This window comes from Dasypus novemcinctus, chromosome 21, assembly GCF_030445035.2.
Source record: "Dasypus novemcinctus isolate mDasNov1 chromosome 21, mDasNov1.1.hap2, whole genome shotgun sequence".
NCBI classification, from domain to species: Eukaryota; Metazoa; Chordata; class Mammalia; order Cingulata; family Dasypodidae; genus Dasypus; species Dasypus novemcinctus.
Window position 1 is genome coordinate 71,557,212 of NC_080693.1, and position 26,551 is coordinate 71,583,762.

At 35.8% G+C, this 26,551-nt stretch overlaps 1 protein-coding gene across 4 annotated transcripts in view; it reads left to right on the forward strand.

The window, feature by feature from the left end:
* CEP112 (centrosomal protein 112) overlaps positions 1 to 26,551 on the forward strand; it is a 575,007-nt gene that overhangs the window by 28,039 nt on the left and 520,417 nt on the right. For all 4 annotated transcript variants that reach the window (XM_058284590.1, XM_071210757.1, XM_058284587.2 and 1 more), the window contains exons 5-6: positions 16,957 to 17,050; positions 18,838 to 18,915. In XM_058284590.1, the coding sequence (XP_058140573.1) occupies positions 16,957 to 17,050; positions 18,838 to 18,915 (172 nt within the window). The remainder of the gene's footprint in view (positions 1 to 16,956; positions 17,051 to 18,837; positions 18,916 to 26,551) is intronic.

The window sequence follows — 26,551 nt, forward strand, 5'->3', positions numbered from 1 at the left end:
CTAGATGGTGATCTGCTGACCTGTTCTCTTTCTAGGTCAGAAAGGCAACTAGGGGTTGGACATTGGTACGTATAGACTGGCATGGCCACAAGGAACATGTTTCTTCTGTGTTCTGTCCCCTCTTAAGCTATGATCACCTATGGTCAGTGTCCGATTGCTCTTCTCTCGGTCATTCTCAGATTTCAGGAGAGCAGATGAGTTCTCCTCAACAAAAAAGAAACCGTTAAGCATTTTTGTCACTTAGCTTGGCAGAACAATGAGTGTGGAATAAATTTGAGTAATTTGATAATTTTCATATCATGGACAACTGTTAGATAGATGCTTAACCTTGAGCTCTAGAAATAAGGCTACTACATAAATGAAGAATGAAACCTGTTTCTTAAGGTGCTCAATAAAATATAATCTCACACACTCATAAAGCCACTTAGCTACTCATTAATTCCTAATAGTTAGTATGCTAATTAAATATCATTCGTAGGTATTTACCAAGGCAAGGCCAAGTGGCAACAATTTTTAAGTAAGACAGAATAGCTTTGAAAATAATAATGACCCTGCATTTCTTTTTAGGCTCCCCCCTGCCCCCTCTGCCCCGGGAAATTGGAGTTTTGACAGATTTAGTCACAATTTTTTCTTTTTCTTTTCCTTTGTCTTTTTAATGAGTGAGGCTTTGTAATAGCATTTTTAAAAATTTATTTCTCTCCCCTTCCCCCTTCTCCCCCAGTTGTCTGCTCTCTGTGTCCATTTGCTGTGTGTTCTTCTGTGACTGCTTCTATCCTAATCAGCAGCCCTGGGTATCTGTGCTTCTTTTTGTTGTGTCATCTTGTTGTGTCAGCTCTCCGTGTGTGTGGCGCCATTCCTGGGCAGGCTGCACTTTCTTTCGTGCTGGGCGGCTCTCCTTACGGGGTGCACTCCTTGCGCATGGGGCTCCCCTATGTGGGGGAAACCCCTGTGTGGCATGCCACTCCTTGTGTGCATCAGCACTGCACATGGGCCAGCTCCACACGGGTCAAGGAGGCCTAGGGTTTGAACCGTGGACTTCCCATGTGGTAGGCGGATGCCCTATGCATTGGACCAAGTCCGCTTCCCTGTAATAGCATTTTAAAAAATTTCACAAGCAAGTTTCTTTTTCTCAGATCGTAGTATTGAAGTTTGCTTGTCTTTTTAATAAACAAGAAAAAATGACAGTAAACTTAAAAGTGTATTGTAAAAATACTCTTAGTGTTTTAGTATTAAATTAGAGATATGTATTTATGAACATTGTTGGTTTAAAATGTGACTTTGAAAGAAGGTTTTTATTTTTAATTTTAAAAACCAAGTGTATTATTTTAAAGGCAATGGGAAAGAATAAGAAGTCTTAAAGTGTTTATAGATCTCTGATCATTTTTCAGTTTTGCTAAGCTTCTCATTTTTTTCATCTAATTTTGCTTTTCTTTTTGTACCTAATAAAATTCCCTTTGAAAAATCAAAATAAATTTTGTGAGTCATAGGAAGTTTTCATTTTTCTTATTTTTACCGTTTGATATTTATATTTGCTACATTATTAATTGTTGCTATTTATTTTTGTGTTTAATTAACATTGACAATACCCAAAGAAGAGTATTCTTCACATGGTAGAAAACAATATGTGCTGCTCAGATGAATGCAAAGCTATGAAATCTAAATTCGTTCTCATTTTGATTTTTAATTATAGTGCAGTAGTTGTATTACTTTTAAAATGTATTACAACTGTAAAATATTGCTTATATGAAAATTCACAGGTATAGTTTAAAGAACAATTATAACACTCACATTCCTATACTTCCCACCCAGCCAAAAAATAGTATATCACAAAACTCCAGGATACCTCTTGAGTGCCTTTACCTCTCCTGAGAGGAAGCCACTATCCTAAATTTTGTGTTAATCCTTTCTTTACTTCTTTTTTCCTCTCTAATTTCATATAAGTGTAATCACACTATATATATTCTTTTGAGACTTGTGTCTCTCACCGAACATATTTTTCAGATTCATCCATTATAAGGAATGTAGCTTCATTTCATTTGCTGTTATGTGGTAAACTTAAAAAAAAAAAAATTCATGGAAGGACATTCCTGTATTTGTACTATTAACCACAGTCATCATCCACAACAGGATTCACTGTGTTATACAGTCCCCATGATTTATCCTCTAGCTTTCCTTCTAGTAACACACATGACCCAAAACTTCCCCTTTGAACCACATTCACATATGTAATTCAGCGCCATTAATTATGCTCACCGTAATGAGCTGTCATCCCCTCTGTCCATTTTCAAACATTTGCAATCAACCTAATTAGAAATTCTGCACAAACTAAGCATCAACTCCCCAATTTCTCACCCCATTTTATCTCTTGATAATCTGTATTCTAGATATTAACTTCATGAGCTTGCTCGTAATAATTAATATTAGTAAGCTCATACAATATTTGTTCTTTTTTGTCCGGTTTATTTCACTCAATTTTTTTTTTTTTTATATTAGAAATTGAGACTTTTTTTTTAATTGACTTTGTAATAATATTACATTAAAAATATATATGTGAGGTCCCATTCAACCCCACCCCCCCACCCCCCCTCTCCCCCCCCAACAACACTCGTTCCCATCATCATGACACATCCATTGGATTTGGTAAGTACATCTTTGGGCACCTCTGCACCTCATAGACAATGGTCCACATCATGGCCCATACTCTCCTCCATTCCATCCAGTGGGCCCTGTGAGGATCCACGATGTCCGGTGATCACCCCCGAGGCGCCATCCAGGGCAGCTCCACGTCCCAAATACGCCCCCACCTCTCATCTCTTCCTGCCCTTCCCCATACCCATCGTCCACCATGTCCACTTTTCCCAATCCAATGCCACCTCTTCTATGTGGACATTGGATTGGTTGTATTTCACTCAATTTAATGTCGTCATGGTTCATCCATGTTGCTGCATGCATTAGGACTTCATTTCTTCTTTTAGCTGAATAATATTCCGTTGTATGTATATACCACATTTTGCTTATCCATTCATCTTCCATCTTTTGGCAATTGTGACTAATGCTGCTATGAACATTGGTGTGCAAATGTCTGTTCATGTTCCTGCTTTCAGTTCTTCTGAGTATATACCTAGTAGTGGGATTGCTGGACCATCTGGCAATTCTGTAATTAGCTTCCTGAGGAATCACCAAACTGTCTTCCACAGTGGCTCTACCATTTTACATTCAGCAGTGAATAAATGTTCCTATTTTTCCACGTCCTCCCCAACTAGTTGTTTTCTGTTTGTTTTTTTATAAATCAGTGGCCATACTAGTAGGTGTGAAATGATATTTCATCGTGGGTTTGATTTGTATTTCCATAATAGCTAGTGATGTTTGAACATCTTTTCATGTGCTTTTTGGCCATTTGTATTTCCTCTTTGGAAAAATGTCTATTCAGGTATTTTGCACATATTTTAATTGGGTTTTCTTTTTTTTTTTAGGAGGTACTGGGGATTGAGTCCTGGATCTTGTACATGGGAGGCAGGTGCTCAACCACTGAGCTACATCCATGCCCCTGTTTGTCTTTTTATTGCTAAGTTGTATGATATCTTTATATATTTTGCATATTAAACCCTTACCAGATACTTGATTTCCAAATATTTTCTCCCTTGCGTAGGCTGTCTTTTCACCTTGACAAAGTCCTTTGAAGCACAAAAGCATTCAATTTTGATGAGGTCTTATTTATCTATTTTTCTTTCATTGCTTGTGCTTTGGGTATAAAGTCTAACAAACTACTACCTACCACAAGATCTTTGAAGATGCTTCCCTATATTTTCTTCTGTGAGTTTTATGGTCCTGGCTCTTTTATTTAGGCCTTTGATCTATTTTGAGTTAATTTTTGTATAAGGTGTGAAATGAGGTTCTTTTTCATTCTTTTGAATATAGATATCAAGTTCTCCCCACACCGTTTGTTGAAGAGCATATTCTGTCCCAGTTGAGTGAGCTTGGCAGCCTTGTCAAAAATCAATTGACCGTAGATGTGAGGGTCTACTCTCAAGTCGATTCCATTGGTCAATATATCTATCTTTATGTCAGTATCATGCTGTTTTGACCTCTGTAGCTTTGTAATATGCTTTATGTACTTTTTATTTGTTTTATTTTTAAAAGGAACTACTGGGAATTGAACCCAGGGCCTTATATGTAGGAAACAGGCGCCCAGTCACTTGAGCTACACCCACTCCCTGTAAAATGCTTTAAAGTTAGGAAGTGTGAGTTCCCTACCTTCATTCTTCTTTTTCAAGATGTTTTTTGGCTATTTGGGGCCCCTTACCCTTCTTTATAAGTTTGAGTGATTGGCTTTTACATTTCTGCAAAGTAGGTTGTGATTGGGATTATATTAAATTTATAAATCAATTTGGGTAGAATTCACAAATTAATGATATTTAGTCTTCCAGTGCATGAACTCTGAATGTTCATCCATTTATTTAGGTCTTCTTTGATTTCTTTAAGCAATGTTCTGCAGTTTTCTGTTTAAAGGTCTTTTACATCCTTGACTAAATTTATTCCTAGATGTTTGATTCTTTTAGTTGCTAATGTAAGTGGAAATTTTTTCCTTGATTTCCTCCTTAGATTGCTTATTCCTAGTATATAGAAATATTTCTGATTTTTTCGTGTTGCCCTTGTACCCCGCCAAGTTCAGCAAAGGCTGAACTCGTTTTGCCTAGTAGCTTTGTTGTAGATTTTTTGGAGACTTTCTATATCTAGGATCATGCCATCTGCAAATAGTGAAGGTTTTACATCTTCCTTTCCCATTTTGTTGCCTTTTATTTCTTTTTCTTGCCTAACTGCTCTACATAGAACTTCTAGTACAATACTGAATAACAGTGGTTTAACAGTGACATCCTCATCTTGTTCCAGATCTTAGAGGGAAGCTGTTAGTCTTTCATCACTGAGTACGATGTTAGCTGTGGGTATTTCATATATGGATCTGAGCTACTGCCTCTGAGCAACTCTCCAGGCTGCATTGGACCAAATGAGGGAGAGGGAGTGGAATAGTGAGTTTGGGGTGGAAATTTCCTACCTTGTATTTTTCTCTTTCTTTGATTCAGGATTTGTGGAGTCCTCCTCCAGTCTCTACTGTCCTCCAGCGTTCTAAGCAAGTGACAGTTGTCTTTTTACTCACTGAGTCTCTGGGCATGTTTTTTAGTGGATGACTTTCATCACCATGTTGATGATGTCACTCTCAACACTGATTTTTTAAAAAGATAAATGAAACTAATAAATTATGGTTAGACTGATGAAGCAAAAAGAGAGAAGTCATAAATTAGCCATCTCAAGAATGAGAGAGGAAGCTTTGCCACAGATCCTACAGAAATTAAGGAGATAAAATATATTATAAATACTTCATAACAGTGACAACATTGATAAAAGGGACAAATTCCTTGAAAAATACAAAATACCAATACTGACTCAAGGAAAAACTAGAAATAACTGTAGCCCAAATCTAATGAATAAATTCAGTTTATAATTCCCATAAAGAAATGTTGGGGAAGCGGATGTGGCTCAAGTGATAAGGCCTCCATCTACCATAGGAGGACCTGGGTTCAATCCCTGCGACCTCCTGGTAAAAAAGAGGAAGAGAAAGCATGCCTATGTGGCAAGCCAGTGCCCATGTGGCGAGCCAAGTGCCTGCGTGGTGAACCAAGTGCCCATGCACTGAGCCTAGTGCCCATGTGGTGAGCCCAGTGCTCATGTGAGTGCCTGTGTGGCAAGCTGAGTGCCCACGTGAGTGCCTGCAAGGTGAGCCAGTACCTGCGTGTTGAGCTGAGGGCCTGTGTGAGTGCCCATGTGGTGAGCCAGTGCCTGCATGGTGAGCCAGTGCCTGTGTGGCAAGCCGAGTGCCTGCTCAGCAAGCCGAGTGCCCGAACAGTGAGCCAGCGCCCACACAAGTGAGTCTGACAGCAAGATGATGATGCAACAAAAGAGAGATGAAGGGGAGAGTCAAGGTGAAGCACAGCAGAGACCAGGAACTGAGGTGGTGCAATTGACAGGGAACCTCTTTCCGTATCAGAGGTCCCCAGGATTGAATCCTGGTGAATCCTGGAGGAGAAAGATGAGAAGAGAAGACAAAAAGAGAAATAGATACAGAAGATCACATAGCGAATGGACACAGCAAAAAAACAAAACAAAAAAACCCAAGCAGGGTGGGGAAGGGGGAGGGGAAGGGAGAAAAAAAGAAATGTTGACACCTAGATGACTGTACTAGTGAATTCTATCACACTTTTGTGAAAGGAATTATATCAATTCTAGCAGAATTTTCTTTCAGGAACTCATTTTGTTACATCTTCATTGCTCTTTTTCCAAAAGCAAAGATATTACAAGAATAGGAAACTATAAACCAGTAATCCCTTAATAACATAGATTGAAAATTTTTAATTAGCAAATTGTTTACAGCAATATATAAAAAATATAGTATCTCATGAGTCAGTGGGTTCAGTGGTATATGAGGTTTCTTAACATTTGCAAATCAACATATTCCACCATAGAAATAAGTTTAAGATGGAAGAAACGTGATCTTCTCAGTAGATGCAGAAAAAGCATTTGATAAAATAATAACCAACTGTGATAAATTTCTCAATAAATTAGAAATAGAAGGGAACTTCCTCAGATTGATCAATGTTATACATGAAAAACCATAGCAATTATAAAAAAGGAAAGAAAGTTAGGGAACTTACCTTCCTTGATTTTTAGATTTAATAAAGAGCTGCAGTAATGAAGGTAACAGTTGTTGTAAAAGGTTAGACAGATAGATCGATAGAATATCCTAGAAATAGATCCACACATATTAGTATGGTCAATTGATTTTCCACAAAGATGGCAAGGGAATTAGGCAATTAAGTCATGTTGGAACAACTGGATATCCACTTGGGGAAAAATGATATGGATTAAAGATCTAAATGCAAATACTAAAACTATAGAAATTCTAGAAGAAAACAGAAAGTTATTGGTACCTTAGAGTAGGCAGGTCATAATATAATAGGACAAAAACACAATAAATGAAAATATAACTTAGACTTTATTAAAAAATTAAAACTTTTTTTGTTTGAAAGACACCATTAGGAAAATTACATGGCAAATGTGGTAGTTTGAAGCTTTAATCCTGCCCACCCCAATTATGTTCATAAAGTTCATCCATTCCTGTGGGTATAAACCTTTTATAGTTGGGACCTTTTTATTAGGTTACTTCAGTAGGGTGTAACCCAGGGTGGATCCTGATCCTCTTACTGGAGTCTTTTGTAAACAGGACTAATATGTAAAGAGACGAAGAAAAAAGCTGCTGGAGCTGAGAGAAGCCCACAGAAGCACAGAAAGGCACAGGAACAGAGAGAAAGCCAGAGGAAGCCAGAAGCTGAAAGCAACAAAACTCAGAAGAGAAGGGAAAGACTAGCAGACACTACAATTTGCCTTGCCATATGAGAGACAAATTCAAGATCTCCAGCATCTGGTCTTTGGGAAGAAAGCATTGCCTGATGATGCCTTGATTTGGACATTTTTCTCAGCCTTGAAACTAAGCTTACAACTTAGTAAATCCCCATTATAAAAGTATTGCATTTTGGCAGCCTTATAGACTAAAACAGCAAGGCACAGAATTAGATAATATATTTATAGTACATGTATCTGACAAAGTATTTGATCTAGAATATGTAAATAACTGTTACAACTCAAGAAAAGGAAAACAATTAAACAATGTCAAAAGATTTTACAGACTTTTCACAAAAGAAAATATGTAAATGACCAGTAAGCACCCATGAAAATATGCTCAACATCATTTGTCATCAGGGAAACAAATTATTACCCATAGTGTGATACCACTACACACCCATTAGAATGGCTAAAATTATAAAGACTGACAAAACCAAGTACTGTGATAGTGTGATGAGACTGGAAGTCTTATACACTGCTTATGGGAATATAAAATGGCACAACCACTTTGGAAAACAGTGTGGCAATTTCTTATAAAACTTATAAGAAATTCTGTTTCTAGGTATTTATCCAAGAGATGAAAACATATGTCTATGCGAACGCTTGAAGTTGAATGTACAAAACAGCCTTATTTCATAATAGCCAAAATGTGGAAACAATTTGTGTTTATCATTTAGAATAGATAAATTATGGCTTATCCATATAATGAATATTACTAAGCAATAGAAAGAAATGAACTTTTGACATATGAAACAACATGAATGAATCTCTAAAACATTTTCAGTGAGAAGCCAGACATAAAAGACTACATACTGTTTGAGTCCATGTGTAAGAGATTTCGTAAAATGCAGGTTTCCTGGCATTAGAGGAGGGTATAGAACAACTCCAAAGGGGCTCAAAAGAACTTTTGTGTGTGATAGAAATGTGTATTTTAATAGTGGCTGTTACACAAGTGTATACATTTGTCAAAACTCAGAAAACTCTGCATTTTCAATGAGTGCATTTTTATTGTACATAAGTTAACTCAGTAAAGATCTAACTGTGGCTGAGACTTCCGTGGTATGCCTTCTTTCAATCTGAAGACTGTTAATCAAAGAGATTAGGTCATCTTCTCCCATATATTCACTTGCAGAGCAAGTAAACAGTGGTGAAAGAGTGACTGGAGAACTATGATAAATATTGTCCCTCAAAAAGCAGGGGGAAAAAAGATGGCTAGCAATATATATTCTATAGTAAATCTGAAATCCAGCCAAATATATATTGCCGGTTTCTTGGTTAGGACTTAGTGCTGTTTCTTAAAGGTGGTTTTTAATGGTTCTTTGCTTCACCTTCTGAGGGCTTGGCTTTTTCCTCTGACTTATCTTTGTTTCCTATGTGCAATGACTTGTGTTTTTAGCTGAGTAGTTTTCTCAGCCTGTTTCCTGTTTGTAGGAATCTGGGGACCCAAATGCATCTTTTCATTTTAAATCAAGGCACTATAATTCCTTTAAAAACTTTGTGGGCTTCCAGTGTATCAAATTATGATCCATTCCATTAGATAAAGTGTACATTCTCAAATTGATTTGAGATAAATTTTGGTCTGAAATTCAAGGTGCCATGGTACAGCAACCTTATGATTCTTAGATGCCTTCTTTTCTACAGAGAGATTCTAAGAAGTACACCATTGAGATTTTTAGAAGCCTTTTTGTTTTGCTTAGAGGGTCTTTGAGGCACTGCCCCAAATCATTCTGAGGTTTTAACAAATTGTCTTTCAGTTGCAACCTTGACTTTTTTTTTTTTTTAAGTAAACTTTGTTTCAACTTCAAAACTAAAATAACAGACAAAACACAGCTTAACAAATTATGGAAGCATTATTTTAAAAATTTCTGCCAAGGCACATTTGTCCCATTTAATCCTAAAAACAAACTCAGTTGTTTCACCAACGTTCAGAAAGATATATGAATGAATACAGATTGGTTAAATGACATGGCCAAGATCTCCTTGTTAATGAAGAAGAAGGAAAAAAAAGTTCTTGAGCATATTGATATCTCTTAAAACTAACCCCTCCCCTTTTTTTACTATTAGCATTGATGTTGTACCCTCTTTGCCTTTACTATCATTGAACTTTTGACCCTGAGTTCATGTCCGTGTTTTATCTAGAAAAACTTCTAATTTGATCTTAGCCTTGGGATTATTTCTTTTTTTGAGTCTTTTGCTGACTCAAGAAGCTGAGAATGAAAAATGGTTTAGTTTTTAACCATATAAGTCCTGGGTAGGAAATATTCTCTCTAGATTTTTATTTAAAAATTGAATCTTTCCTTATTTAGTTCCTTTCTCTCTATTTTTATCTTTTCATACATAGCTGAAATAGACCTTTTGGCACTTTCAGCATTTTACCTGGAAATCTCTTCAACAAAATCAACAAATTCATCAAGTATAGTTTCTTTTTTTTTTTTCCATGTTACCACAGGTAACAATGTTGCCAAACTTTGTCTCTGCAAAATTTGGGTTGCATTATTTTCAGCTTCCAGTAACATTTTCCTACCCTACCTTCCATCCTTTACAGTATCCTTGAGGGTCTGCCAGCTTCTGTTGCCTGTTCTTAAAGCTGATGCTAGATGCTACGTGTTTTAGGTTTTTGTTATGCAGCATCCAATTTCTAGGAACCAGTTGATGTTTTGTTTATTTTTTTTAACAAACCATCTTAGTGACTAAAATGACAGTGATTTTATTATTTTCGTTATCTCTTGTCTCATCTGAGCAGCTCTTCTGAGCCATGTCATTTTGTTTGGGCCTGCACTCATTTGAAAACAACTGTTCTGGAACATTGAAGATAGCTCACTCATGTGACTGGCACTTTGGTGACAGGGATGGCTGGCAGGCTGGGCTCTCTCTCTCCATGTGGCCTTTCCACTCCATGTGATCTCTCCAGCAGGGAAGCTGGACTTCTTATATAATTGTTCGACACTGGTGGAAGAGAAAGCTGTCAAGTCATCTTAAGGCTTTGGCCCAGATTTTGCAGAGTGTCATTTCTGCTGTATTCTATTGGTTAAAGCATCATAGGCCCTTTCCAGATTCAGTGTGGAAGGGGACTGTGTAAGCATTGGAGCCCATCTTTGGAGACTAGTTACTACATGCTCCTAGTGGATAATGAAGACGTTATGAATTGGTTACCAAGCCAGCATAAACTTGATTCAGGCCGTGGTTTTGAGGCTGTATCTGTGGCCTTTGCTTTTTCTAGGCATGCAGCTTATAAGCCATAACTTTCAGAAGTGTTTACCAGTACTGTTTCTCAACTTCCTTTCAAGATCAGGGTAACTCCAACCCATCCTGTGGTTTCTAGTGGTGAGATTAAGTTTGTTCGCCTCCTTAAGGTAGGGAACTTTTATTATCTCTTCTCAAAAGTCACCCTTCCTGCTGTCTCTAGTTGTTTCTGGAACTAGAGACTGACCCACTTTCAGTTTCCATCCTTTCACTGCATTGCATTTTTGTTCTGGCCAAAAGTGGTGTCATAAGGTCATTCTTTGAGGTTCTTTGCTGGTACAATCTTGATTGTCATTGTCACTGTTATTTCTTTAATTATTGTTTCCCCAGTTTCTGGTTTATTCCCTTCGTCTGGAGTTCATATTATCTCTGTTAGAGATTTTGAGTCTATCTTCATTATATCTTGCATTTCCATTTAATATAGTCATCCTTTACTTTTTTCCTTTGTGCTTTTGGAAAATTTCTCAAGCTGGTTTTCTAATTCACTGATGTGGTTTTCTGTTACATTTAATCTGCTATTGTTTTCTTCCCTTGTGGTTTAAAAATTTGGCCATCATATTTTTCATTTCTAAGCAGATTTTTGTGATTGCAGATTTTTATTCCTTTTTGCATATGAAATGTCCATTTGAACCACATTTAGAATACAAATTGGGTATGTATTTTAAAGGTCTCTTTTTTTTTTTGCATTGTGTTTCTTTTGTAGGAGGATATGTGATTGTTTTCCTTCAGGTTTTTAATCTTACTTTTTGTCTCATTGCTTATCTCTGTTCATCCTAAAGGGGTAAGTCTATTTCTCTAGTATGTGGAATCAAGGTAGATATGTAAGAATGTTTCTGGATTTCTGTTGAAACATTTTAGTGTTAGGAAAAAGTAAAACTCCTTAAGAGAAGGAAAGAGGCATGTCAGGAAACTTTACTCATGTATTGAAACTTTTCTCTGTTAGTTTTGGCACCCTGAAATTAATTGAGCCACAGTCCCCCTTTTCTAATTGGCTCAGGTGCTGTAATCATGATTTCACTGTGGTTGTAACTCCTTGTACCAACTGTGGGCTGTCTTTATGAGCACCGCAGCTTGCTGTTCTGTATGGCAGCCAGCACATGCTACCCTTTATAAAGAGGTTTATAGGATTGAGCTTTGCCTCCCATTCTCTGTCTCATTGTTCACCTTGACCTCCAGCCCTTCACCTAGAAAACCTAGGTGTTTGTACCTTCTAGGTGTTCCAGTTAATTATTTTCCCAGCTGGAGATGGTCTCATGGCAAGAAATGAAATTTGTGTGCCTAAGGTCCTACGTTTCTTGTGCCACCCAGATTTTAGTAAAGATACTGACCTTCTTCTTTAGTTGGCTCGACTACCTTCACAAGGAGCTGGCTTCAGCAATGCCTCTGCTTTACTTGGCCTGGATTGGATGGAACATGGTTGAGGGGCAACATAGTGAGTTTAGTTTTGGACATGTTGAATTGGAGGTAGGGCTGTTCAATTTGTATTTATAATGGGTTTGGAGGCCAAGAGAATAATTTGGGCTGGAGATGTAGATTTGGCAATCAAAGCTTCTCATTTTTATTTTTATTTGAAAATCTAGTGGTATGTTAGATCATCCAGGGGAAGCATGTACAATGAAAATAAATAAGGACAGAAGCAGAGCCCTGGAGTTACACTCTGTGGGATGGGCAGAAAAAAGCTAGTGAAGGTTACTGTGAAGGAGACTTCTGAAGGACAGGATGAGCCCTAGCGAAGATGATGTGGGACCAAGAAATGCGACATCTATAAAACACTGTGCCTAATATTTTAGGAAGATTATGTAGGTAAGTCCAGATTACAGCTCATTTGCTTGAGCAACTAGGAGTTGTTGATGACCTTCCTTACAGTAGTTTCACGATGAGTGGAAGTTAGACTGTAGTTGACTGAAATATAGATGGCAGGATAGGACGTGAACCTAAAACTTTTTTTGAAAATTTATTATGAAGGGAAAGAAGTTGATTGGTTACAGAGGAACTGCTACAAGTGTATTAAAAGGGTATGTTGTTTTATGTATGCCCTTTGTGTAATAGTTAAATGTTTCAGGCATCTTTTTTTAAATTAGTGTTTTCTATGAGAAGAATTGCTTTTAATATTTAAGCATTTTTCAATATTCAGGTATAGCTCTTTTTATGATTATTTAATCTATTCTTAAAGAAGCGTGGGCCCCTGCTTAGTGTGATATCAGGTTGCCTTCTTCCAAGTACCGAGTTTTAATGTTTATATCAGCTCAAGCATATTGGCTGATGAAATTATTTGCAAAATATTACTTTGCCTATTTTTTGTACTTGCTTTTTACTATTTGGAAATCTGGGGTGCTGAGTAGGAGTATAAAAAAATCAATATCTTTTAAAATGTAAAATAGCAATTTCAGGCATTCTAAATTATTTAGTAACTAGCCTAGAATGTTATACCATCAGTGTTACTGCCAAAAAACATATTCGTTTTAATCTTTCTTTTTGAAATAATGTTCTGTCTTTGGGAATACTTAGTATGACCCATAATTTGTGAGGGAAACCCTGATGTGGTTTGTGGTTGAAAATTAATGACTTTAATTCATTATATAGTGGTTAGTTTTCATTTTTTGTATCTTGAAGTCAGAATGGCAGCTTTTCAGAGAAGAGGTATTTATAATCATTGAACTTTCACTGAAGTAGCTTGAATAAAAATATATACGAGAAACTCCAGGCTAAAGCAGGATGTTTGAGAATGGTATTTTTTAAAAAAAACTGCAAACAACAACATGTATTTATTGCAAGTTTGTTACATGGCAATAGTTTCATACTCTATATCTCTTTATTCTCACAATAGCCCTAGGCGGCAGTATTATTATTTGCATTTTATAGATGAAGAAACTGAGCCTGTGAGGGGAAGTATCTCATTCAAGGTCACAGAGCTTGACTTGAGACTTCAGTGCCAGGCCCCTCAAGGCTGTATTGGTTCTTACACTGGGGCTGGCATATCCCCTGGGTACATGTCTCCACAGGTGCATGATGAATCTTGGAGTATAAATTTTACCAAGGTTATTATTCTTTTTTTCTTTTAATTTTTTTTTTTAATTAGAGAAGAATTAGGTTTTCAGAAAAATCGTGTAAAAAAATACAGCATTCCCACATACCCTCTATTGTTGACACTTTGCATTAGTGTGATACCCTTGATACATTTGGTGAAAGAATATTAAAATTGTGCTATTAACTATAGGTCATAGTTTACATTAGGTGTATTTCCCCCAAATACTACTCTATTATTAACACCTTGTATTTGTGGGCACATTTGTTAAAATTCTTGAAAGAACATTTTTATAATTGGACTGTTAATTATAGTCCTTTGTTTATAATAGGCTTCACTGTGTTTTACAGCCCTATGTTTGATCTTTTAATTTTTATTCTAGTAACATGTATACAACTGAAACTGTACATTGCTGAAAGAAATCAAAGAAGACCTAAATAAATGGAAGCACATTCTGTGTTCATCATTAGAAGACTAAAGATTGTGAAGGTATCAATTCTACCCACATTGATTTACAAATTCAATGAAATTCCAATCAAAATTCCAACAGCCTAATTTGCAGAAATGGAAAAGCCAATTATCAAATTTATTTGGAAGGTTGTTGGGCCTTGAATAGCCAAAAACATCTTACAAAAGAAGAACAAGTTTGGAGGACTCACACTTCCCGACTTTAGAGTATATTACAACATGGCCAACAGACAATGTGGGTGTGAGATCTACCCGGAAACCTCCTGAGGAGAAGACTGTCACTAAAGAACAAAACTGGAAAGACCCCTTGAGACCCTGGCCACAAGGTCTCATTTGGAACTCTTTCCAGGGTCAAAGGGAAGATAACTCCAGAACAACAGGCCTCCCCATTGGGCCCCTGAGAACTAACTGGTGGAACAACCAATCAGAACAACAAACAGCTGAGACCCCTCCCCAGCATTAGGAAAGGGGAGGAGTAAAGATCTTAGAAAGGCCTAACCTGGGGCCTCACCCTGTAGCACAACCCACGAACCATGCCTTGGATTGTGTACTTCTTTTCTTTTCTTGTTTCTTAGTAAACTATTTACTCTCTTGCCAAATAAATAAATAAAGTATGTTACGAAGCTGCAGTGGTCCAAACAGCAGGGTACTAGCCTAATGATAGCTATATTGACCAATGGAATCAAACTGAGAGTTCAGAAATAGACCCTCACATCTCTTGCCAATTGATTTTTGGATAAGGCTGCCAAGTCCATTGTGGTTTTGATTTTCATTTCCCTTATAGCTAGTGATGTTGAGCATATTTTTATATGATTTTTGGTCATTTGTGTTTCCTCTTTGGTGAAATGTCTAGTCAAGTCTTTTGCCTACTTTTTCATTCAGTTCTTTGTCTTGTTGAGTTGTAGGGTTTTTAAAATGTATTCTGGATATTGAACCCTAATCAGATATGTGGTTCCCAAGTATTTTCTCCCATGGAGTAGGTTTTCTCATCCTTTGATGCACAAAAGTTTTAAAATTTGATGTGGTCTCATTTATCTATTTTTTCTTTTGTTGCTTGTGCTTTGGGTGTAAAGTCTAAGAAACCCATTGCCTAACACAAGACCTTGAAAATGCTTCCCTACATTTTCTTCTAGAAGAAGGTGCATTTTGCGTTAATTTTTTTATATGGTGTGAGATAGGGGTCCTTCTTCATTCTTTGGTATGTGGATATCCAGTTCTCCCAGGAACATCTGTTGAAGAGACTATTCTTTCCCAATTGAGTTGAGTTGGCAGCCTTGTTCAAAAACCAATTGACCATAGATATAAGGGTCTATTTCTGAACTCTTGATTTGATTCCATTGGTCAGTATGTCTATCCTTGTGCCAATACTGTGATGTTGGATCACTGAAGCTTTGTAATATGCTTTAAAGTCAGGTAGTGTGAGTCTTTCAAGTTTGTTCTTTCGTAAGATATTTTTAACTATTCAAGGCCCCTTACGCTTCCAAATAAATTTGATAATTGGCTTTTCCATTTCTGCAAGTTAGGCTGTTAGAATTTTGGTTGGGATTGCATTGAATCTGTAAATCAGTTTGGGTAGAATTGATGTCTTCACAATTTTCAGTCTTTCAATTCATGAGCATGGAATGTTCTTCGATTATTTAGGTCTTCTTTGATTTCTTTAAGCAACATTTTGTAGTTTTTTGTGGACAGTACTTTACATCATGGCTATTATTATTCCTGATTGTAGTGGTAGTGGGTAAGTTATGTTATTTAAGCATCATATACATATTAAACATTGTATTAAAACATCATCTTCATATTGGAATAAACATATGGAGTAGAGCACAGAATTTGCATGAATCTTTTGAGTTAAAATGAGATGCTCATGAAATTTTGCATTGATGGTAAATGTTTATATCTAGAGCCTTAGGGATATGAGCACTGAAAAATATGCATTCTTTTTTAAAATTTTATTGTGGTAACATATATACAACACATAATGTCCCGTTTTAACCACTTCCATGTGTATCATTCAATAGCAATTACATTCACATTATTGTGCTACCATCACTTTAGTTCATTACCAAACTTTTTCATCACCCCAAACAGAAACTCTGTACTTATGAAGCAATAATTGAGAATGGTATTTTTACACTACATTTTGTATTGGAGAAGAGTGGAGTTTTTTTTTCACTGTTGCTGTTCAAATCCACTTGTAAGCTTAAACTAGTTTCATATGCTATACTTATCACATTTTACCTAAACTAGTATGGTGTTCTTTTTAATTGAGGATGTTAACATAGCTTTGATTTCTGACATAGTTTCTAATTAGTTCACACTTTAAATTACATATAAGTTTTGTTCTTTTTTTATATTTTAAGATTTCATCTTGATGTGGAATGTGAGTCCAACAAAACTGGCTTTTTAGAAATAATTATCGTCCCTAAGAATATATGCTTCATTTTCTCTCTTTTTACACTTATGAAAGGGGCAAAGAAGGAGAAGAGATTTAAATACATTGCCCCACTTAAAAATGTCTTTTGTTTGTGAGCAAATATGTGGCATTGAGGTGATATTTCTTATAGTTTCATCCAAGTGAAAGAAAATGTGAGAAATACAAATGGTTATCATTTAATTTCTTTTTTCTTGGCTAGTGATACATTGCTGTTAATATAAGCAATTCAGTCAATTCATTTACAAAAGAAAAACTTGGTAATCCTGGATTTGTATAACCTTGTGTCCCCTGAATCCCCCAAATTCTGATTGTTAATATTTTGGTTTGTTAGTAGGGAACAATACCCTGGGCAGCTCCGAATGAGATCACATTCTATGAGTCCTACCTACAGAGAAGATGGACAAAATATTACCCCAAAGATTTGTGTAAGATCAGATTTTATTTTTGCTTGTTTTTTTTGTTCATTGTTTTAAAATAATTCCTCAAAGTTTAGTTTCTTTGCCAAGGTTCTGAGGATTGCTTATGGACAGTGAATAAAAGTGGAAGATTTTGGTTACCATCCTGATGTCAAGGAAAGTGGTGTGCTTGGTATATTCCCCAGGAATCCTTCTGCGCTTTCAAATGATTCTGAGGCATCATGCTAATCAGGCTATTGTTTCTTTGCGCATTGAAGAATAACTTTGAAAAGCTTTGTTTTTTAGTTGCTTTCCTTTTCCCTTTTACTCGAAGTATAAAATGATTAGCTAAAATGATCGTAAAACTTGAGAAGCAGTCAAATTAACTTGTAGTGAAGAAGGTAATGCTCCTTTCTGATGAAGGTGAACTATTTATAGCTTGAACTGTGCCTCTGCTTAACATAGGTTTGATTTGAACAAGGTGCGATTGTGCATTCCCTGTAGCTTTGTAGAAAGAAGAACTTTGCTTGCTCACTTCAGCCTTTATTGCCTGACTGACACGTCTTGGGTTACTTAGAGCTTTTAGCTACGAGAGAGAAAGTGTGATGCATAAATGGTTTAGCGCATATTGCTCTAAGTGTTACTTATTTCGCTTTCTCCAGTGGTTGTTTGGTACTTAAAAAAAAATTAGTAAAAGGGCAGTATGTTTTCAGCAGTTGTGAGTTTACTGTCAATCATTATATTTACTCAAAATAAAACCAAGGTAGGTACATTTTATTACTTAAGAAGTTCTTGTTTACAAAGAAAAACATACAAAAGGCAGAGGAACACCAGAAGAAGCAATGATGAATCTTAGCATCATATGTAAGTAATGAAATTCAACATTTTATTAAATAGAAATTTGGAAACTCAGTAAATTATGCATAACATTTTAGTGCATTTTTCATCACTTCAGATAATTTAAAGGCCTCAAGTTTCTTTACTAACAATGAAGTTTTCTAAAAGGATGAAATAAATATATCAACAAATTTGATTTCAAAATAGATTTTTGGGGCTGTAGCATAATCATTATTGTTTGACAGATTTACCTTTCTAAACCTTTAGAGCTTTTTGAAGACCGTCTCTTTCTGGGTATAGATCCTTGGCTGTCCTCAGCTAATTAGTTTTAACTTTGTCTTATAAATGTTTAATATAATAAATTATATGAGATACAAAGCATGATTTTTTTTTGGTTTTTAAGAAGTAAAGAAATCAACGTAATTGTATTTTTATGATGTGAATCCAAAGCTTATTTCTCTTCATATTTGGTGTATGAATGAGAATTTAAGAGCAAAGAGCTTCTTGGACTTCAACAGAAAAATTCCCTGTTAAATAATTTTACTGAGAGTAAATAACATATCTTTTCAAGTATTCCTTCCCCCGCTCCCCTCTTTAAAGCTACCATGGTATACCACAATTAAAATTTTTTTGTAAAAGAACTTAAAGAGCTGAGTTTGGATTAATTTTTAAAATATTCTTTTGATTTTTTTTTAAATAGTTGCTGTGTGAATATATTGCGAAGGTATCTCATAGCCCTACACAGCTATAATAAACAGAATTGCCACCTCTAACTCAGTTGTAATATAATCCTTTCCTCTGAGGGCAATATAGCATTACCAAAAAAAAGCTCACAAAACTCAGATTGTGCCGAATGACATGCGCTTTGTCCTAATTTCTTTTTTTCTTCCTTTCCTTCTTTTCTCTTTTCTTCCATTTCTCCATTCCTTCTTCCTCCTTCCCTCCCCTTTCCTTCTCTTTCTCTTACTTTTGTATTTCAGGAAGTTCATTCGAAAAAAACTGCTCTTTCTTTGGATGACAGTGACATTGAAGTGCGCCTTAATAGTTGGAATCTTGGGGTAAAAAATTATTTGTTTTATTTTATATATATGTTAATGTGGTAGAATCATACTGTATTTGGATAATATCTGAACTAATTTAATCCTATTCTGTGACTATTATTTGACATTAGACAATTAGTACTGTGTTAGCACTGAGAAGGTCTTTGGGTAACAGAAGGAAGAATCACATTACAAAGAAGCACAAAGTAGTCCCTGCCCTTGATGAGCTAACTTTCTTGGTGAAATAAGAAATATATTCATAAAATAGTTAAAAAGAGATTTAAGACAATTTATGATGAAATACCAAAATGTGTACAGAAAGTAGGGAATTTAGGGGCAGGGAGGAAAGGGTAGGTTCAGGGAAACAAGGCCATTTGGGTTAAAGAAAACCTCCCAGAGATTTCATGGATAAGCAGGAGGATTATGTACAAAGGCTGAGGGGCATGGAGGTATTGGGTAGGTGGAAAGGGGGGTAGGTAGGAGTTCAAGGCAGGAGTAGACCTGGAGAAAGGTGTGGTGGGGTAAGAGAACTGTCAGGACTGGTTCTTTGGGATTTATGTAGGGGATTAGTGGGCAGTGTTGTCAGGCTGGGCTGTACTATAGCTTGGAATGCTAGATGGAGGAATTCAGCTTTTATATTTTAGGCAATAGTGAGTCCTGAAGGTTTTTTTCTTTCTTGCCCATATTCCATTTTTCATATATGCAGCTTAAATGCTTTGATGAAAAGTGGTTTAAACCAATGTCATTGTTCTTTAGTACAGAAATAATTTGTAATTTTCGAGTTTGAGAAATAAAAAAAGCAGAGAAGGGAAATATTTCAAAATCTTAGCACTTAGAGTGCTAACATTTTATTATATATCTTGCTGCATGTGCTTGTAAAATTGAACACAGTTTAAACCAAATTTGGATCATAGTATTGATATTGTTTTATGATGTGCTATTTTAAACTTGGTATAAGTCAACTAAAGTTCAATAAACATTTTACTGGTAACATTAACTGTTCTTTTGGATGACTATCCCATAATGTTTTTTAAGTATTCTGCAATTTTTAGGTTCTTAAGTTGTTCTCATTTTGTTGCTAATACAAGTGATACTGCAGTAACATTCCTTACAAGAATCTTTTTATATATATTTAGTTGGTTTCTTAGGGAACATTACAGCTTTGGTACATTGCCCTCTGAAAGGTTTGTACCAATTAATTCTTCAACCAGCAGTACATAAGATTGTCCTTTTCCGACTTCTTCACTGACATTAGGGATTTTTGTTTTTGAAAACCCAAAACCTTCCTACTAATAATGGTCTTTAATGAAAGCAGTGCTTTAGGAAAATTGACTTGGTGACATTTTGAAGGTTATATTAGATGAGGGTAGAAATGGAGGAAGGGAATCAATTAGAAGGTGTTTGTAGTAGATCCCATGTTAGTGATTTCTGTGAAGATGGAAAGGATAGAAGGGACAAACATTTCAAAGAGAGTTTTAAAATGCTGAGTGACTGATTGTAGGGCTTAAAAGAAGAGCACCTAAAGGTTTGGTCTGGAAAAGGGGAATGTTGGCTCACTGGTAGTTAATTGGCTGTCAGATAGGGGAACCCATATTAGAGGTTTAAAAGTTTTATTTTAGACCGGCTGAGTTTGAAGGGATGGTTAGATTTATAGGGGAGTTCGAGGCTAGGAGCTTCACGAAACTCTAGGGCTGGAGGCATTATTTCAGAGTCACACTTCAGAGGTGGTAGTTGTAGCTGAAGGCTGGAACACTTCTCGTCTTCTGAGAGTACAGAGAGCGAGGAGGGCTGATGAAGAGAGGCTGGCGACAGCCATACTTCTTCGAAGTTGGGAAAGTGGCTAGGACATGAAAGCAATGTTTGGCTCTTGTTCATGTTGGTAGAATGCTAATGAAAGAAGAGAGAAATAATATCAGTAACAAGAGGAGAAGAGTAAGTCAAAGGGAAAACATTTTCAAGTTTGAAGGCCTAAGAGAAGTTGCAAGTGGAGGGAAGTCCTGAGTTAGTGATGCGGGAGAAGAGCACAGGTGATCCCTCAGAAAGACAAATTCCTTTTGCCAGAGAGTACTATCAAAGTAAAAATAAAATTCTGGAGCTATCCTTTTAAATTTGCCTTTGCCCTTAGCCATTTGAAACTTCTGATGTTCATTTCCTAGCACAGAGAGTGCATCTTAGAATTACTTAACTGTTAGAAGATTAAACCCTTCATTCATGTGATACAGTTAAAACAAAACATCTAAAATATTTTGAGGTAATGCCATCACACTAGGCCTCCCTGGGGTTTGGTTTCACATTTTTATTGTTCAGAGAGTATACAACCAGTGTAAAATGTAGAAGTCTTTGATTTGTATATATTTATAATATATATGCAGTTATCAGACTGAACTATATCTCTTGATTACAGTAGAATAAATGTCCAGTATATGAGAAAGCTTAGTTTTTTGTTTTGATTTTAGTTTTGCGTGAGGGTGAATCATTGGCCTTCTTTTTTCCTCTGGTTGATTGGTTAATAGTGAGAGTTAGTTATTTGTCTTCTATACTAAGTGTTCGTTTTTTATAGTGCTAGCATCATTATTAGCACCTTCATTCTGACTGATGCTTTAGATGTTCTAGAATTTGAATTTTCTAGTTGTTTTTTTAAATGCATTTTTTTTCCCAAATATGTCCTTCCCACTCCCATAGAATGTTAGTATTTATTCTAGGAATACATAATTCAAGCAGAGACGTATTTATAAAACCCAGCAATTAAATTTCCCTCCTGTATTATTTTTTTTCTTAATCTTTATATTTCTCAAACTATATTTTTCAAACTAGTTTTGAGGGATCTTTCTTGCTTTGTTAATATATTTTGTATATAGATATATATTTTTTTCATTCCTAACTCCCTAGACCACAGACATGACTTTCTGGACTGTAGTGCTGTTGGTTGCTAGCTATTTTTAACCTAATTTCAGTGATTACATGCTTGGAGGGTTTGATATAGTCTGCCTTTATTCATTGATTCATGTATCATAGTGAAAACATTTATGTGCATCCATTTGAGCAAATCTTTAAAAATTGTATTTTATTTGTTTCTCTTTTCTATCTTTTACTTAACACAGGATTATTCATGTCTTCATTTATTTTTTAAATTGCTACAATTTTAAGACTGTAGGAAAAAGTCATAAGTATGTTTATCTTGCTGTCTAAAATGTGCTTGTGAATTTCCTTTCAGAAATAGAATATATAACATTAATATTCAACAAAAATCACAGTCATGACATGCATTAAGCAGGTATTTGTATGCTTTTCCCCTTTTTATAGATATACAAAGAGATGGGAAAAAATAAGTTTGCTGACACAATTGAAAGCATCCATTGCATGAAGTTTTTGCGTTGTAGCATTAAAAATGATGTTCAGTGCTGACTGATGGCTTAATAGAAAAATGACCATATATAGAAAGACCAATTTTCACTTAAAAAAATTGTTATTGTTATGATGTAATTGAATTGATACTATTAAATATTTATTTTAAGATCTTAATTTTGTTGTCTCTTTTCTTTCCCTTTCATCCTTTTCTCTTTTCTTTTCTCTTGTCTTTCTCTTCTCTTTTCTTCTTGTTCTTTATGAGTCCCTATTGTAATTTCACTGTAAGTACTGGCAAGGAAGATGTGTGTTGCATTCATTAGTGCTTTGAGATGAGATTAGTTGGGATAATTCTCATTAAATCATTTGAGCTGTTTTATACAGTGTATTTTAGGCAATTTCGTGCTCTGGGTAGGAGAGAAACCTATTTTCATACTGTGTGGTGATCTTAGAAACAGAACTGAACATTTTGATATTCTTAATCTTAACTTTTTGGCTATACTTTTCCTAAAATGATTAAATGTGTCAGATTCTGTGGATTAGGCAAATTTTCCTAAGGGAAAAAGAGCTATAGTTGTGGCTTATGTAAAGAATTAACATTTCGAGAAGAAAAAAATTCTTGCTCTCTCTTCCGTAGTAAATTTCTGGAAATATATACTCAAAATGTGAACATAATTTGTGTAAGGTAGAATATGAAATCTTCTTTAATGTTTTCTAATTTTTAAAATACTGTTTATTCATATAAAAAATCAACAAAGCCATAAAACATTGATAGCATTTTCCCAAAGTTTGCATTTGGGGACTGAACTATGATTTAAACTACTGCCCTAGTCCCAGATGATACTCTGAATGGTGCATGTGAGGGGCAGACCCAAGAGACATAGTAAGGGCTTTGAACATGGAACTGACTTTGGATCTGTTTTCGTAGAAGTAAAGACAGAACATGTGTTCTGAACCAAACTGAATTTATTACCTGGGAAAACAAACAAACATCAACATTTTACAGTCTCACAATGTAATATATTCTCCAATCTTGAGGAAATTAAATGAGTTCAATAGAACAGAACTTATTAGGAAAACCCACAAATTTTTAGAAATTAAACAAATGTACTTCTAAATAATCCATGGGTGAAAGAGGAAGAAAAATTTGTAAAAATTTTTAAATGAATGAAAATGAAAATGCAACATAGCAAAATTTGTGGGGTACAGGTAAAGCAGGACTTAGAAATTTACAGCATTAAATACCTGTGGTAGAAATGAAGAAGGGGAGTTCCATTTCTAGGATGGCATCATTGGGAATGCTTACAGATTTACTCTCTGGTGAAACAAGCATAACTGGTGAAAACTATAAAACCACAATCACTTAAAGTCTCTGTAAATTGTACTAAGGATTACTGCAAATAAAGAAACATTCATTCCAGAAGATCTACTGAAAACTCAGTAAGAGCAGCAAAAGTCTATGGCATTTGAGGCTTGACTCCTACCTCCATCCTCTCCAGGTCAGCTTCCAGCCCAGTTCCATTATAGATGGGTGTGGCCAAGAAAATGAGGTTCTGTTTCCCCTCTGCTTCCAGGCAAAGGATGGAGAATTTTACTGGGAGAGCCATGCTGCCAGCATTTATCCCCTCTAAGACTGAGTTGAAGAGGCTGAATTCCTGGTGAGTGCAGCTGAGAGGTTGGAGATTCCCTCCAAGCAGCTCCCACTCACTCATAAGGGGAAATACTGAGGCCTTGATTTCCCTCATCCCAGCTTGCTCATATGGCTGAAACTAATAGCAGGAGAGGCAAACCATGAAGACAAGAGGGTACTGTCCTTGCACAATATTCAGAGTAGTGGCTTAAGGATTTTCACAGGGAGAGAAGCAGTCCTTAAGAAAAGAGCTATCAGAAACTCTTTCCAGAGAAACAAAATATGGGGAAGCCCATATTTTGAAAACAATGGAGATTTTGGAGGTAAGTAAATAGAAAAAGAGCCTGGCCCCTCCTCTTAATTAGGCATAATAAGCCAAATCATAGCCCAGCGAGTTCACCAGAGGGAGTTAGGGGAAGAGACAGTTAAGAGCCCTTGAGGGTTAGAACAGTCCTTAAAGACTGGTCTCAGAAAACTACCCTACCTGAATTTAATTGAGTTAGTCTGTGGAGCAATTTATGCCCAAAGGCGTTGTTAAAACAATAGAGCCATCAGTCTGCAATTAGTGGAGCCTGACATCTGTGTGTGATACCAAATTTGACCAACAGTTTAATAGATCAGGTAAAGGAACAATCAAAGGGAGCCCTGCTAAAAGCACTGTCATCCCAGGGGCATTGCCATTGTGTGTATGCCCAAGGCTACTCCCTCTGGGGAGTGGCACCAAGGACTTCACAGTGTGGGGTAAGCTGACTTCACTAAGTTAGTATGACCAACCACTAGAGAAATAAACCAGCAAACAACAGCAAAAATTAGCTCTAGGCAGGGGTTGAGGGTGGGATCAGTATCCATAATTGCTACAGCATATCTCCAAAAATGTCTAGTTTTCAGCAAAAAAAATTATAACGCATGTGATGAAACATGAAAATATGACCCATACCGAAGAAGAAAAAAAAATCAGGCAAGAGAAACTGTCTATTAGAGGGCCTAGATGTCAGATTCCACAAAAACTTCAAAGCAGCCATCATAAACATGCTAAAAAAAGCTAAGGGAAACAAAACTTAAAGAAGTAAATGAAGCTATGATGACAATGTCTTATCAAAGAGTATTAAAACAGAAATGGTTAAAAGAACCAAATGGTCATTGTGGAGTTGATAAGTACAATAACTGTAGTGAAAATTTTACTAGAGGTGTTCAATAGCTTATTTGAACAGAAGAAAGAATCCGTTAATTTGAAGACAGATTGATAGAGGTTACGCATTTTGAAGAACAGAGATAAAAAGAATGAAGAGAACTGAACATGCCTCAGAGAAATTTGGGACATGACAACATTAAGCACATCATTATATGTATAATGGGAGTATCAGAAAGAGAGGAGAGATAAAGGAGTAGAAAAATATTTGAAGAAATATTTCACAGCAAACTTTCAAAATTTGAAGAAAACCATGGATCTCTACATCTAAGAAGTTCAATGATTTCCCATTTAGGATAAACACAAAGGGACCCACACTTAGACACATTATAGTAAAAATTCTGAAAGACAAAGAAAATCTTGAAAGTGGCAAGAGAGAAAAGAATAAATCTCCTTAATCATTAATCTAAGACCCATCTAAAGAAACTAGCCAGAGAACAGCAAGTTAAGCCCAAAGCACCAGAGGAAGGAAATTATAAAGATAAGAATAGCAATCAGTGAAACTGAAAACAGAAAAGTAGTAAAGAAAATCAATGAAAGCAAAAGCTCTATCTTTGAAATGGTGTTGATGAATAAAACTGGTCAACTTTTAGTCATATTGACTAAAAATAAAAGGGAGAACAAATCACAAATGAAAGGTGGACTATCACAAATGAAAGGTGGAATATCACTACAGACTCTACAGGTATTCAAAGTCTTATAAGGGATTACCGCAAACAACTCTGTGGTTAAATATTTGACAATTTAGATGAAAGGGACAAATTCCTTGGAAGATGCCAACAATCAAAACTTAGTCAAGAAGTAATATATAACTGGAATGGCTCTTTATCAGGTAAAGAAATTGAAATTGTAGTTAAAAACTTTCTAACAAAGAAAACTCAAGGCCTGGATGGTTTCACTGACAAATTCGGTGAAACCTTTAAAAAAAAAGTAGTACCAGTTCTTCACAATATCTTCCAGAAGATAGAAGAGGAAATTCATTTTATGAGGCCTCTTACCTTGAGACCAAAACTAGAGATGAGGAAATATTTTCAGATCATCTGTCTAACAAAAGACTTTTATTCATAATATGTAAAGAATCTCAAAACTCAGTCATAAGAAAACAACCCTATAAAATGATGAGCAGAATATACCATAATGAGATATTACTACGCATCTACTAGAATGGCACAAACAAAAATCTGACAGTGGCAACTTCTAGTGAAGATGAAGAGCAACTGGAACTTTTGTCTCTTGCTGGTGGGAATGCAAAATGTACAGGCATTTTGGAAAACAGCTTGGTAGTTTTTTAAAAAGTTAAACATATATTTAATCTATGACCCAAATATCTCACCCCTCAGTATCTGTCTAGGGGAAATGAAGGCCTATATTCACACAAAAACATGTTTTTTGGGTAATTGCCCCAAACTGCAAACAGCCAAATACTCCTCATCTGGAGAATGGATAAACAAAGTATGGTACATCCATACAATGGAATACTTGCCTGTAAT